Below are 16,325 nucleotides of genomic sequence, written 5' to 3' on the forward strand. Positions count from 1 at the left end.
ACTTTTGCCCAAGGTTTTCCAGAAGATCAAAAATGACCGGGCCTAAGTAATTCTTGTTACTCCAGTCTGGGCAAGGAGAGTCTAGTATCCAGAGCTCTTGAGCATGGCCATCGATCCTCCAATCAGATTATGTGGGTGCAAAGAAAAGTCGGGAAGTGCAGAAGAGAACCATCTGTAGGTAGGTCATTCTCTACATTGAAATGTGCTAGGCATTGGCTAAGATGTAACCCCTGGAGGTTTTGTTGTGCTCACTCCACCAGAGCAACAGCTGCCACCACTTTGTTAGCATGCGGAGTTCCAGTACTGGACATCTTTCAGGCAGCAATGTGGGTGTCTTTGCATACGTTCCCCAAACACTACTGCCTTGACAGTCCGGTCCGCAGAGAAGGGTACTTTGTTGCTTCGGTCCTACTTACTATTATGATCTTGGTTCGCAGACCCACCTCTGGAGTTGGTATTGCTTGGTTATCTATTCTACGGTAAGGCATCTGAAGCTAGAAGTCTCTGTCAGATTGTAGGAGGCTGGATCAGTATGTTCTATACACCTGTAGGTGAGGCACTCTGTTCTGAGTCCAGGCAACCCTTATTGATAGTGACATAGGGGCAGCTGTGGAGAGCAACCAAGGCTTATCCAGGAGGGTGTAAAGCAGTTGCTAACACCACACAGGCCAGTCAGTACACACAGTTGTTAGAAAAATGTTATATTTATAATACCACTAAGGAACTAACTTTGGTATATCTCCTAACTGGATTTGGGGGCAAACCATATAATAAAAAAATGGGATGCAAAATCCACACCCAAGCCACACTACTCCAAAGGTAAGTAGGTAGGATTGCCCAGGCGCCTGTGTGCAGAGTAGAAATATTGGGTTAGTGTCCATAGGCTAATGTGGGTAAGTCGCGGTTGGAGTTTTTGTGTTTTAGGACCCTTCCCAGAGAATCCTGAGGCATTGGGTGAAGCCATGTCGGAACCTCCTGCTGATGTCAGTGGGGACCTCGGTTTTCTAGCTGCTGTTGTCCACCATGGACCCGGTCAGTGGAACTCAGGCATGGATTCCGGATGAAGAAGGCCTAAGGAGAGAGGTACAGAGTCACTCAGTGGTGATGCAGGAAGGAGGATGGAGGAGGATGCTTCCTGAAGAACGGTGAATGAAAAAGTGCTGCTGGGGAGTCCAGGCGATGCAGGAGGATCCCAGGAGTCATTCATGAGATGTCCCGCACTGGTCATCGGATGACGGGGGGGTGGCGATCAGAGGTCGGCAAGGCCCCCAACAAACCTAGGGAAAGGCAAGAAGTGTTTTGCAGAGTTTGCAGGAGTTTTGGGCAAACAGCAAGGTCCAGATGACCCAAGAGGTCGGCAAGGCCACCAACAAACCTTGGGAAAGGCAAGAAGTGTTTTGCAGAGTTTGCAGGAGTTTTGGGGAAACAGCAAGGTCCAGATGACCCAAACGTGGCAGGTAGGTCAGGGCCAGGTCTCAGCAGAGCCAGCAGGAATTGGTGGAGCCCTCCAACAAGACCCTTTGGGAGCTGGCACAGGGAGGCCTCAGCAGCCCAGCAAAGGGGGATGCCTCCATTACAGGAGTTGCAGAGAAGATGTTTTTGGAGCTGGAGAGTGCTGAAGGCTGGGACTTCTTGGAGCTAGGAGGTCTTTGGATTGAAGAGCCAACAAACCTTGGCAACGACCAGCAGTGGCGGTGCACAGGGATGCAGCCAAGCCGCTGCATCGAGGGACCACATACATCCCAGTTGCATGGAAGGTAGGTCAGACCTCTTGAGAGCCACAGAACCACCACCTATGGTGCACAGCCTCGGAGAGTCCACGGGACAGCAGGATCCACAAGTAAGTTGTCATTGTTGAGGTGCTTGTGGGTCAGGGGAGTGACTCCTTCACTCCAAGGGAGATTACTTCTTGCCTTCCTAAGTGCAGGCAGAGTCCCAGTGACTCTGTAGGATGCACAACCACTGGGTTGCAGAAGTATTTGCAGAAAGAAGAAACAAAATTGCAGCAGGAGCCCTCCTTCTGGTTACAAGTTTGCTCTTGGTTCCTGAAGTACAGCAGCAGTTCCGGGGTCCAGGTTGCAGAAGTGTCTTGCAGAGGAGACTTGTGGACGGTTCCTGACGTCTTGCAGATGACTCTAGGGACCCACCCTCGGGGAAGCCCTTGAGTAACCCTAAAAGGGGGTCAGACACTATCTGCTGTGACCCACCTAGCAGAGGGGGTGAGTTACGTCACCTACCTGGACTAACTAGTCAGAGGTTTGCAGGGGCCTCTGCACATCTTATTTTCAAGATGGCAGAATCAAGTGGGCACCTGGTAGAGCTCTGTGCACCTCCGTAGGGGAGGAGCTGGACAGGGAGGTGGTCACTCCCCTGTCCTTTGTGTGGTTTCGTGCCAGAGTGGGAACCTTGGGTTTCTGCACTGGTGTAAAGTGGTTCATGCAAGGAAGGCACCAAATGTGCTCTTCAAAGCAGTGTGGTGGCGCTCAGAGGCACCCCCACTCCAGCCAAGAGACACCTATTTCTAAGGAAGAGGTGGTCCAACATCTGTCCTGCAGGAAATCCTTTGCCATGCCTTCCCCTGCCTGAGTTCGGCTCAGCAGCAGGAGGGCAGAACAGTGTCTGGGGTCGGCAGCAGCACGGGATGACATACCGACCCCACATGACTGTACAGGCAGACATGGGGATCCCCTATGGAACCCCCAGAGTACCTTCTAAAATGCTAACCCTGGAGTCAGTGTAGTTGCATGATTGCATGTTTGATACCAAACATGCCTGGGTTTGGTGAAGCCAATTATGTAGTTGATCTACTCTTGTTGACTAGTGTCCACTGCATACCTTAAAATGGCTTCCCCACACACATACAAAGCCCAGGAAGTGGATTCTAGGGTTTGTAGTGGAACCTTTGCTCACACAGGGGTACCCTCACACTTAGAATTATTCACTCTGTCATTAGGCTAAAGTGCCTACCTTAGGGGTGACTTACAGGGTCAGAGTGCAGTGACCATGATATAAGGCAACCTTTACATCTGGAGGGAAGGGTGCATGCACCATCTCAGGCAGGCTGCAATCGCAGGCCTGCAGTCACAGTTTGCATGCCCCCCATGGGTGGCACAGTACATGCTGCAGCCCTCTGTGGGCCCCTGTACCAGTGCCCTGGATACCAAAGTACTATATACTAGGGACTTGCATGGGGGCACCATTATTCCAGTTATGGGGTGTAAAAGTTAACATACAACTAAATTTAGGGGAGAGAGCACTGACACTGGAGTCCTGGTTAGCAGTATCCCAGTGTACTACAGTCTAACCACACTGGCACCAGTCAAAACGTGGGGGTAACTATGCTAGAAAGATGCTACTTTCCTACACAGATGAAAAAGTTACTTACCTTTTGGTAACAAATTATCTGGTAGAGACCTATTCTAGTTGCAGATTCCTAACCAAAAAACCCAACATCCCTGTTTTGCAAACTGATTTCTAGGGACAGGGACTCCTTTTCAGGGCCCTACTTCTTGTGCATTAGTGTCAGTGTTCTTCATGGCTCCACGCTTCTGCCATGGATAGTCGTGAAAAGAAACTGACGTCAGTGCACCGGGGTGGCACCTAAACACGACCTGCAATGTCATATGTCACCACAACGCCAATGACGGATGCGGAGTTGACCGACGCGACCTAACAGTGCGGAGGGGTACTGCTTGAAGAAACATCTACGATTCCAGACTGACGCCTGAGGAAATTCTAAGGTAAGGAATCTGCAAGTAGAATATGTCTCTACCAGACAGTTTGTTACCAAATGTAAGTAACTTGCTCTTTAGCAACACAAAGCTGATGTTACATACCTAAACTAAGTTCACCATTTCATATAGAAATAGACTCCTTTATTCTGGTTAAACACTTATTACAGTTTGATGGTATACTTGTACACATCCTGATGGGACTATGGTCATCTCTTTGCTGAGCCTTTCACTCTCAAGTAAGCACATAGTTAAATCCTGGCTCACTAGTCCACAGAACGGTAGGTGGCTGGTAGGAGGCGAAAGAGGCATATGATACTGTATTAACTTTCAACCATGTTTGCATGATTTTAAGCTCGTCATGCAGTGCCTGTGGATTCTGGGACAGCTTTTGCAAAGGCACCAATGCTAGATATCTAGTGTTAAGATTAATATTTCTTTTGACCATGCTTAGCTGAGGAACCTCTTTCAGTGGCAACATGTCAGGTTGTTTTACAAGCCACTGCACATCTGTAGATACTTCATGAAAGGAAATCTGCCACACTTATGAGCAGCCCTTTACGATGCTTTGGAAAATTGGCTATAAAAGAAATAATACATGCTTTTAGTCTGTCTGGGGACTTCCCTTATGTTTACGAGCTCACCATCCCCTTTCCTGCATTGAAGAACTTGCAAAAGGCTCCTTTCCTAACACATATATGTATTCAATCTTAGCACAGCCAAAATATGAAAGGATTATGGGCTTGATGTTTGTACTGCACCATGTGTGAGGTTCTTATCTATTTCGGAGAGTGTTGTGAGAAAGGGAGAATAGAAGGAGCATTACTGGATACATTTCCATGCATAGTAGAAGTAGTATGATCTAAGCTGGACATCTAATCCCTTGATATTATGTTTTTTATTGTTTTATATTTTTATTTTTATTTATATTTCTTTCTTTCTTGTGCCCATGTACTTGCTTAATATACAGGAGTGGGATAAAGAGCTTGTTGCTCTGATCAAAGACATGAAAGACAAATCTGGTAAATGGAAGAAGCGTCGTCCAGATCGGAAGTCTGAGGCAGGGACTGCCTACTGCCGGGTCAAGGCCGTGTACGGGCGGATAGCCGAACTATCAGAGTTGAAGCACATGAGGGAAGTCACTTGCCGTCTGGGTAGAACAGAGTACGTCTCTGCAGATACAGTGAGTAGATATTTCATGCATTTCATTTTATTTCTCTGATCATGATCAGATTAAAAACTTGTTGGGCACCAACACATGGAATGTGATATGAAGTTTGTGAATTCAGTAAAATGACTCCGTGATTTCAGAAATCTATAAATAGGCTTATAGTACATGGACACCTGCCATTGTTATCGCTTATCAATTATCAGCTAATCACAATATTCACACACCCACTACAGGCTTTGTCTTTTTATTAATGCCTCCTTCTTTTTCTGTAATGTCTGCTGGGTCGTTGGAATGTCATTGAGTCAGGGCAGGCCATCCTACCCCTTGTGAGTCTCTTTTTGTGGAAATCTCCCTCAAAACAATGTAAAGTACCTGTTTTAGCCCAGACTGTTGTGCAGCCTTGTTGTGTCCTGTATGCCTGGTGGGTCCTTGCATTTTTTTAACCAGTCAGACATGAACTCTGGTATTACCCACTATTGATTCCCGTTTAACATTCCTGTCGAATAGCATAACTAGCTCTAGTTACTCTTGTTGGTTGGTAAACATACGTTGTTTGTATTGGACTTGGTAGGGACCTGTACTTTGTTCTTGTAAATTTTTAACTCTTTTTGTGTGGTGTAAATCTATGGAGAAAGTTCAGTTTTCGACATATGTATTGGTCTTAGTTGTCTCCATTTATTTATTGAAATGTCTTTTTTTTTCATAGCAGCGCAACTATATGTCAACAAAGTTCACCTCTAATGAGGCATATGGATATAATGTCATGAATTAAAATGAATTCAGAATACATGTGCTTTCTTAAGACAATGTTAGGAAACATGGTTGATCCTAATGTTTCGTGTGTAGGAAGCTGACCTGGTGTGTGGTAGACACCTATGGTGTTTGCTCCTTATACTAGGTCCAGGCAACCCCTATTAGTGAGACAGCGTCTAGGAAGCCAGGGCTCTCTAGTGGTAGCTCTGGGGAGCAGCCAAGACTTATCTAGGAGGAGTGTAAATCACTTGCGATACCACATCTGTCACAGAGCAACTTATCACACCTGAAAGGAACCACAGTGTTACAAAAAATATGTATATATTCGTTATTAGCATATAGAAACAACAAGCATTGGCAAATAATAGCAGCAAATAGCTAGGGCCCTATAGGGGGCCAAACCATATACTAAAATTGTGGAATGCTAAGTTGGGACCCCCCCCACCCAAGGATGTGGAATAGTTAGAGGGTGGATAGGAGAATTCAGAACCTCAAGAGATGAGTAGCCAGGTGACACCCAGCCACCAGGAGAGCAAAGGTAAGTTCTCTTCCAGGGGATCCTCATCAATAGTCATAAACATTGAATATTCCCGCCCTTGTGCGGGGACCCCGGAGCATATATAAAATACACACATATTATACATGTGTAAAACAGCAATGCAGGCTATAATGTTAAAACAGGCTAAAATGCTTTATTTATATGAAGTTTTTTTTTTTTTTTTTTTATATTATAAAATTACAATAGAGAATAAATATCTACCCAAGCCCCCAAAACTGGGCTTAGGGAAGTAAGCAGCAGTAAACTCTAGAGAAAAAGAGAAAAAACTGCATTGAAAAACAATGGAGCATTCTTAGCCAATAGGCTGCATGCAGGTTAACACAGGAGAACCATAAAAACTTTGGCACCGTGCCTTTAAGACCCTGAGCACCTCCAGTATCCCACCATGCCTCAGGGGTGAAGGAAAGGTGACAGTTGGTTCACAGTTAGGTCAGTTCTTTTTTTCCGGCTTCTTCTGAGAGGATCCTGGAGCATTGAGCTCTCAGTTTTTCTGAGTTTTTTCTCAGAAAAATCCTTTAAAAAAGGGGTTTTTCCTGTTTCATTCGACAGATAACATCTTTGTCTGTGTTTGGCAGTTTTTTCCAGACAGAAAAATGCCTTCACTTTTTGTCAAATGCCCTTCTTGTGGGAAGAAGAAGGCCCAGTCAGACCCACACTCTCTTTGTATTGTGTGCCTGCCTCAGAGTCACTGCCCTGACACTTGCAAGCACTGCAAGAATATGTCAAAGAGGACTCTAAAGGACAGAGAGAAGATCAGGCTACATGGGCTTCATGAGAGGCAGAAAACATTGTCCTCCTCTCTTCCCAGGCAACCAGCAGGCCATTCTCAGGAGAGAATGGCTAGGTCGACGTCAGCAGGTAGGAAAGTACGTGTGTGTTCCCCGTCGACGTCGTCCCTGCCACCGTCTCACCGGCATAGATCGCCGTTGATGTCGAAAAACCCGACGTCGAAGGATACGGCGTCGAGGGAACACCATCGCAGGGGCAGATCTCCGTCGACGGCAGCCCGCCGATCAACGTCGAGCCATCGCCGGCGTGCCCAGTCGCTGCCAAAGGCCGTACGCCCCCGACGTCAAGAGACGCGACGTCGAAATCACCACGACGGCATGAGAGACATCCGCCGTCGACCTCCCACCGCTCCACGTCGAGGCACACGACGGCGAGTAGGTCGAGGTCCAAAGATCGCCGTTCGACGTCGAGGCAAGAGATGGGGCGCCCTTCGATGTCGATACAGCTCTTGACGTCGACACAGGTTTTACCTGTCCCGCAGGGAGTAGAACATCGCCCTTCCCCAGCAGACAAGGCCGCACCATCTCCCGTGGTCTCCATACCGAGCGACTCATCTCGTTCAAGAGCCGCATCATCTGGGCATGTTTCGCCCATCAACCTATCTCCAAGATGGCTAGAGAGCCTTAACAGACCAGCGGCCTCCCTGGATTCGCAGTATTTGCGAATGTACTCGCCTACTGCCTCCCTTCCAAGAACGCCATGACCGACAGCAAGGGCAGGACGGGCTCGTTCTGCTCCTTGTCAACCGACCGCGAGGCCTGGGCGCTCTGCTACAGCGTCTCGCAGCAGGTCTCGTTCTCAACGGCGATCCAGGTCTCGTTCACGAAGAAGATCACCCTCTTGGTCGTCGTCAGGATCATCTGTCGGGCGGTACTCCCCCACCCTAACAGATTCTCCACCTGCTAGGGTCTCATCGGTGGATGACATTACCACGTTTAACGAGGTGCTGTTAAGGGGAGCGCAGAAATTAAACATAGAGGTTCTAGAGCCATCTACCTCCTCGTCCGTCATCTTTGAGACTCTGCAGCATAGATCAGCATCAAAAAAGCTACTGCCTCTAGTGCCTGGTTTGTTGCAGCCAACCATGGACACTTTTCTGGCCCCAGCTACGCTGAAATCTGCCCCGGCTAGGATTCTGAAAAAATATAAGGCTCCCGAACAGGACCCTTTGTTCCTAAGAAAGGATCCGCCACCGGACTCTGTAATATTGGCCGCAGCCCGAAAGACCCACTCGGTGGCATCATCCTCCACGGTCCCCCCCGGATAAAGAGAGCAGGCATCTAGACTCTCTGGGGAGAAAGATGTGCGGTACGGTGGCTTCGGCAATGAAAGTCTCCAGTGCTTCTGCACTCCTGGGCAGGTATGACCGTTCTCTGTGGGACTCCCTCAATAGATTCACAGAGAAATTGCCCAGAGAAGACAGACAAGATTTTCAAGAGATCTTGCAGGAGGGATGCCTGGTATCCAACCAGGTTATCAGCGCGGCGGCAGATGGGGCAGATCTAGCTGCACATGGGTATGCACATGGAATCTGTGCAAGAAGGTCTTCCTGGCTGAGGCTGACTGGGTTAAAACAAGAAGCACAACAGCGCATCCTGAATCTCCCATTCGCCGGTAACTCGCTGTTCGGCACCCATGCAGACAAGGAAATGGCCCGCATGAAGGCCGAGGTGGACACCATGAGGGCTGTAGGCCTGGAAAGGAAGAAAGATTTCAGGAGAAGGTATAGGCCTTATGACAGGCGCCCTTTCCAGCAGAGGGTTCAATCCCCTCACTGGTCCCAGAGGCCACAACAACGGCAGGGACGCCCTCTTTTTCAGCGAAGGAACACAAGGGAGCGAGGGTCAAGTAGACCTCAGCAGTCCACACCGAAAGCGCCGGCCAAACAATGAGATCTCGCTTCCCTCGACACTGTACACCACTCCGGTGGAGGGAAGTATTGCAGGTTATCTTCACGAGTGGCACTCTATCACAAGAGACAAATGGGTGCTCAATATTGTCGAAAATGGCTACTCTCTTCTTTTCAAACAGCCTCCACCACACTTGCCACCAGCCAAATTCAATCCATCTCATCTCAGCCTGCTGCGCAAAGAGGCTCTCGCCCTCTTACAAAAGAATGCCATAGAAAGGGTTCCACCTGCGCACAGAGGAAAGGGGGTTTACTCCCGTTATTTTCTGGTGGCGAAAAAGGGCCGAGAGGGCGTCTTCAGACCAATTCTGGACTTACGGCTGCTGAACAAATACATAAGAAAACAGAAGTTCAGGATGCTAGCGCTTCACCAGATTTTCCCTCAACTACATCAGGGAGACTGGATGTGCTCCATCGACCTGCAGGATGCATATTTTCACATCCCAATAGCTCCCAAGCATCGGAAATTCTTGCGCTTCCAAGTAGCGTCACAGCATTATCAGTTCAGAGTTCTACCATTTGGCCTGAAATCTGCCCCACGCGTCTTCTCGAAATGTATGGCGGTGGTAGCGGCACATCTTCGAAAACAAAAGATATTCATCTACCCATACCTAGACTACTGGTTACTGAAGGCTTCTTCTCCGGAGCAGGCGAGAAGCCATCGGGACATTGTGCTCAGCGTTTGCGAGTCTCTAGGTCTTCAGGTCAATTGCCAAAAGTCAACCTTGATTCCAACACAGAACCTTCACTACCTGGGAGCTATAATAAACACAGAACTCCAAAGAATGTATCCTTCGGAGGAACGACTATCTTCAATAGGCAGGAAGTGTCAGGACCTGTTGAAAGCCAACGCACCTACGGCACGTCAGGTGACATCGCTGCTGGGCTCCATGGCATCATGCATTTTCATTGTCCCAAATGCCAGGCTGCACATGAGGCCCCTCCAAGAGGCGTTGGAGAACAACTGGAGCCAAAGGACAGGTCGCTGGGAGGACAGAGTGCGGCTACCGATAGCGGCACGTCAGTCATTGCAATGGTGGATGCACAGACCTCACCTGTCAGTAGGTGCTCCGTTTCACCAGGTAATTCCATCCGACATTCTGGTAACGGATGCGTCTCTTCAGGGATGGGGGGCTCATCTGGGTCCCCTTCAAGCTCAGGGCCTGTGGTCCGACAACGAAAAGAAGTACCACATCAATCTGCTGGAGCTCAGAGCGGTCCATCTGGCTCTCAAGTCTTTTGCTCCATCGATTCAGGGGAAATTTCTCTTAATACAAACGGACAATACAACAACAATGTATTATTTGAACAGACAGGTGGGAACGAGATCCCTACCCCTATCTCGAGAGTCCCAAACAATATGGCATTGGCTCCTGGCCAGAGGAATGTCGCTTACAGCGGTTCACCTGCCAGGTCAACAAAACGTGGAAGCAGATTTCCTGAGCAGACACCTAGAGGACGCCCACGATTGGGTCGTACACGGCAAAATCGTCGAAGACATCTTCGCTCTATGGGGTCGGCCTCAATTGGATCTCTTCGCAGACGAAGTAAACAAGAAATGCCCAGACTTCCCATCCAGGTTCTACCGTCCGGGATCTCGAGGGAATGCCCTGTTGATCGACTTGTCAGGGATATTTCTCTACGCCTTTCCACCGATTCCCCTCATACCGGTAGTGATCAACAAACTTTACAGATCCAGCACCAGAATGATTCTCATAGCACCGCAATGGCCCCGTCAATTCTGGTACACAGATCTCCTCAACCTATCGGAACAACCTCACAGGAGGCTGCCGTGCAGACCGGATCTCCTGAGCAGGATGGAGGGCAGGGTTCTGCATCCCAACCTACCCTCTCTGAGCTTGACAGCATGGCTCCTGAATTCCTGCAGTATGGGCACCTAGGGCTATCGCAGGAGTGCATGAACATCTTGAAAGAGTCCAGAGGACCTTCCACGCGGCGTTCTTACGCTTTTAAATGGAAGAGGTTCTACATATGGTGCTGTCAACAAGGTCAGAATCCCATACGGTCTCAGGAGGATGTCATATTGTCGTACTTACTTCATCTAGCAAAGTCCGGTCTGCAGGTATCATCTATTAAGGTACATTTGTCTGCCATTACAGCCTATCGTAAGTCACCTTCTCAGGAATCCTTCTTTACGAAACCAGTTGTCAAGGATTTCTTAGAAGGTTTGAAAAAAGTTTTTCCGCCCATTCGGAGACCCTCTCCTCCATGGGAACTGAACATAGTATTGTCAAAACTTATGGGCCCTCCTTTCGAACCTATACACAAAGCCTCTTTGCAACACCTTACGTGGAAGACGGCTTTTTTGGTAGCCATTACTTCCGCGAGGAGGGTCAGTGAAATTCAGGCTTTGTCTTCCAAAGAACCGGACACAGTTTTTCACAACAATAGAGTGGTTCTGCGAACTCACCCATCATTCCTACCGAAGGTGGTGTCATAATTCCACATCAATCCGACTATCTCTTTACCGACTTTCTTCCCCAATCCGGAGACTCCGACGGAGAAGGCGTTGCACTCCCTAGATTTGACAAGAGTGCTGAAATTTTATTTGGATAAAACAAAACTGATTAGACATTCCAACCACTTGTTTGTAAATTATGGTCATTTGAGGACAGGAGAGGCAGCATCTAAACGAATAATATCAAGATGGATAGTTTCTTGTATTGTTAATGCTTACCAGTTGGCTAAGAAACAACTACTAGCTAGACCTAAAGCGCATTCCACAAGGGGAAAAGCGGCTACTGCTGCCCTCCTTAACAATGTTCCAATATCTGAGATTTGTAAGGCTGCTACATGGAAGTCTGTACATACATTTACTAGACATTACTGTTTGGACTCAGATGCAAGAGCAGATGCCCAAGTGGGGCAGGCCTCTCTGAGAAATTTATTTGCATGATACATATCTATTCCTGCACTTCTATTAGACAGTCCGCAGAGTTTAGGGATGGGCTTGCTAATCTATTCAATGTTTATGACTATTGATGAGGATCCCCCGGAAGAGAAGGATAAGTTACTTACCTGTAAATCCTAGTTCTCTTCCAGGGGTATCCTCATCAAAGTCATAAACAACCCACCCTCCTCCCCGGACGCACATCTCCTAGAAGTGCAGGACAGACTGTCTTTCGAATCAGTTACACAGATTATCACCGTAAAAAAGTACTGACCTAACTGTGAACCAACTGTCACCTCTCCTTCACCCCTGAGGCATGGTGGGATACTGGAGGTGCTCAGGGTCTTAAAGGCACGGTGCCAAAGTTTTTATGGTTCTCCTGTGTTAACCTGCATGCAGCCTATTGGCTAAGAATGCTCCATTGTTTTTCAATGTAGTTTTTTCTCTTTTTTCTCTAGTGATTACTACTGCTTATTTCCCTAAGCCCAGTTTTGGGGGCTTGGGTAGATATTTATTCTCTATTGTAATTTTATTAGGTTTAAAAAAAAAACAAAAAAAAATTCATAGAAATAAAGCATTTTAGCCTGTTTATAATTATAGCCTGCATTGCCGTTTTTCACATGTATATATGAGTTTAGTATGAAAGATATGTCTACTAAAAATGCTATATATATATTTTTCGTACATATTTCATACTTTATATGTGTGTATTTGATATATGCTCCGGGGTCCCCGCACAAGGGCGGGCATATTCAATGTTTATGACTTTGATGAGGATACCCCTGGAAGAGAACTAGGATTTACAGGGAAGTAACTTATCCTTATGTACATAACCCGAAAAAGTGAAATTAACTATGTAAAGTGCTTGACTGCTGCCAATCGAGATCGCGCTCGTAAATTAGAGAAAAAGAAGTCCACGAGCCCGATGGAAAACAGCGAGTCTCGCATGTTTTCTGTACTTGGTTTCTGCGCTGGAGGAGGGCTAGCCACCGGAAAAGGCATGACCTATGCGTGCCTCGGACTAATGAAAGCAAGCAGATTTTATTAGGCAAGCCCACAAACCAATAAAAAACACTGACGTCATGTTGACAGAGCTCCGAGCCCTTTTCTGAACACTAAAGAGTCTCCCTGCTTTACGCATGCGTGAGCGCATGCAACACCTGCTCGACCCTAAAAAGGGGGTAACCATGCCAAGAAAAGGGCACTTTCTTACAGGGAGTCCTTAAATAGTCCTACCAGTTGGATTGGTCACTCTGCAGGGTGACCACCTTTCAGAGGGGGTCACTGACGTCAGATACCTGTCCTGACCAACCAGATGCTCCCAGGGGCCTTTGCACATCTTGTTTCCAAGATGACAGAATCAAGAATCCACCTGGTGGAGCTCTGGGCTGGTGATGGTCAGGGGAATAGTCACTCTCCTTTCCTTTGTGTGCTTTTGCAACAGTGTAGTGTCGGGCGTGGGAGGGGAGGGTGGCTGGGGAGAATGGGGGAATAGTCACTAGACTGGTGCAAACCGAATTATGGAAGCAAGGTACCAAATGTGCTCTTTAAAGCAAGCTGGTTGTGCGGGGAGGCTATCCCTCCCCAGCCTTGTAACACCTATTTCTAAGGGAGAGGGTGTTGCTTCGCTCTCCCACAGGAAATCTTTTGTTCTGCCTTCCCCTGCTTGAGCTGGCCAAGCAGCAGAAGGGCAGAAACCTTTCTGAGGTGCTGCAGCAGCGCAGGCTGCCCGCAAACCCTATAAGACTGGTAGGAGCAGTACTGGGGGCTCCTCTAAGGAGCCCCCAGAGTGCATGGAATCATGCCACCAGTACTGGCATTAGTATTGGGGTATGAATCAGACATGTTTGATACCAAACATGCCTAGGTTCGGAGTTACCATTATGTATCTGAACACACGTAAAATGACCTGTGGCCAGTACACGGGTAAAATGGCTTCCCTGCACTTACGAAGTCCAGTGCATTGGAACTGGAGTTTGTAGGGGCACCTCTGCTCCTGCAGTGGTGCCCTCTCACACAGGAACCTGCACCCTGCCCTCTGGGCCGGGAGAGCCTACCATAGGGGTGACTTACAGTGACCTGATTCAGTGACCACCAGTGAAAGGGTGCATGCACCTTTTCACGCAGGCTGCATAGACAGGCCTGCAGACATAGTTTGCATGGCCTCCCAGTGGTGGCATAATTCAGTGCTGCAGCCAATGGGGCACCCCTGGTGGATCAATGCCCTGGGGACTTCGAGGTACTGCAGCATGCCAATGTGAGGTGTAAAGGGTACCAACACAACCACATTTGGAGGAGAGTGCACAATCACTGGGGTCCTGGTTAGCAGGATCCCAGTGAAGACAGTCTTAACACACTGATAAACAGGCAAAAAATGAGGGTAACCATGCCAAAAAGAGTGACCTTCCTACGCGGTGTACAATATTTTTTTTCTAGATTAAAATAAACACAATGCATATGCAAAATTGATGTACAAGTTATGAAGAAGATTACTACAGAAATCTAAAAAAGTAAAGAAACCTTAAAAGTGGTTTAAAAAAAATTCTGTTTCATATCAACACCTCCATCTCTTCCCAGCATCTATTCTTGTATATGCCATTTCAAATCCAACCAGGTGGTAACATTTCTACGGCTTATTGCAAAGACAAATGGTGGACATGGGTGGGCACAAAACAACAAATGAAACAACGGAGAGATGAAAGAAAAGGTGTAAACCCAACCTATAAGTCAAAAAAGTAAATAATGGATCACTGTTCCATTGTGTGGCCAAACACCTCCGACCACATACACAAACTTAATTGTTTGACATACAGTTTCATTAATTTTAATCCATGTAAACTAAAAGAAAAAGGTTGATAAGTGGAGTGTTTTCACAACATTTCCATAAAAATTCCTACAACTGTCTGCACTGCAAACTCCCTAGCTATTCTGGGGGTGTTACGATCGCCAAATGTGGTCAGATATAGCCTTGTATCTAAGTCTCTTACCTGACGATAAGAAGTATGAAGCCATACATATTCTTCAGGAGGGCAAAAAAGCGGCATCTAAGATCGACTGCGCAATGGACATTGCATCCGTTGGCTTCCGTCAATCTGCAGGTTTGGCTGTGCGCCGGCGTCAAGGTTGGCTTAAACCCACTTTGTTTTGCCCTGGAGTGCAAACCAAGATCCTCAATATGCCTTTTGATGGTGACTACTTGTTTGTAAAGTACGTCGATAATGCCCTACAATCTATAAAGGGGGACACAGAACAGCCACCTTGAGCAGACCAGAGTTGTCACAAATGGGAGTTGAACCAACTGATCCTAGACACAATCTTTCAGCGATGGGGCAGGCCCAGTCTGGATCTGTTTGCATTGAAAGAGAACAAGACATGCCAGTATTACCCCAGCAGGTACCCTCAAAAAAGATCTTGGGGGGAAAGCCCTTTTGATGCAGTGGTCCAGGATCTATGCCTATGCTTTTCCCCAGATTCCACTTATTACCAGAGTTCTTCGAAAGATCAAACAGGAGCCATGCCAGTTGATCCTCATAGCCCCACTTTGGCCCGGACTACATTGGTTTACGGAGCTACTTAAGCTGTCTGGACAACCACATTCAACTCAAGCCTCTATCGGATCTGTTGTCAATGAGCAATCACCAGGGCCTCTACCCAGACCCGACTGCGCTACACTTACAAGCTTGACACCTGAGCACCATGAGGTAGAGCACCTAGACCTTCCAGAGGATTGCCGTAAGATTCTTGCGCAAACTGCAGCCCACTCTACCAACAAACATTTAACCTCAAATGGAAGTTATTGGATTTGGTGCGAAAAATCTAATATACATCCTATCACACCTCCTCCTGAACAGGTGTTGCTGTATTGGCTCTCTATATCTCAATTTGGTCAAACACACTCCACAGTCTAAGTGCATTTTGCTGCAATTTCAAGATATAGACAAACTCTAGGATCTCCTTCCTAATGGCTGCACAGGTTGACCATTCAATTTCTTAAAGGACTCTTCAGGGCATTTCTGCTGATAAAATTACTGCCACCTACATGACCTCTTACCATTGTGTTGTCCCAATTGATTAAACAACCATTTGAGCCAATCCACAGAGCTCAGCCAAAATTCCTCATTTGAAAAGTGGCCGTCTGTAGGAAGTTGGCTCTGTATATACTATAAGTGAGAGATAGTGTGCACAGAGTCCAAGGGTTCCCCTTAGAGGTTGATAGAGCATTAGTATTATCTAATTTTGCCACTATTTTGTGGTAGTGTGGTCGAGCAGTAGGCTTATCAGAGGGAAGGGTTAAGCATTTGTTGTACACACACAGGCAATAAATGAGGAACACATACTCCATGACTTAACTTCAGGCAATAGTATTTATATAGAAAAATATATTTTCTTTATTTTAGAACCTCAAGATTTGAGGTAAGTACATAAAATGCAAGGTACTTCACACAGGTAAGTAGAGAACTTTGATATAAAACAGTAGTATACACAGTTAAGGTTAAAATTGC

At 47.1% G+C, this 16,325-nt stretch overlaps 1 protein-coding gene across 9 annotated transcripts in view; it reads left to right on the top strand.

Annotated features, from left to right (window-relative positions):
* NUGGC (nuclear GTPase, germinal center associated) overlaps positions 1-16,325 on the top strand; it is a 1,501,499-nt gene that overhangs the window by 338,947 nt on the left and 1,146,227 nt on the right. For all 9 annotated transcript variants that reach the window (XM_069221057.1, XM_069221058.1, XM_069221055.1 and 6 more), the window contains one exon: positions 4,702-4,914. In XM_069221057.1, coding sequence (XP_069077158.1) covers positions 4,702-4,914 — 213 coding nt within the window. The remainder of the gene's footprint in view (positions 1-4,701; positions 4,915-16,325) is intronic.

Source organism: Pleurodeles waltl, chromosome 2_2, assembly GCF_031143425.1.
Source record: "Pleurodeles waltl isolate 20211129_DDA chromosome 2_2, aPleWal1.hap1.20221129, whole genome shotgun sequence".
Lineage (NCBI taxonomy): Eukaryota > Metazoa > Chordata > Amphibia > Caudata > Salamandridae > Pleurodeles > Pleurodeles waltl.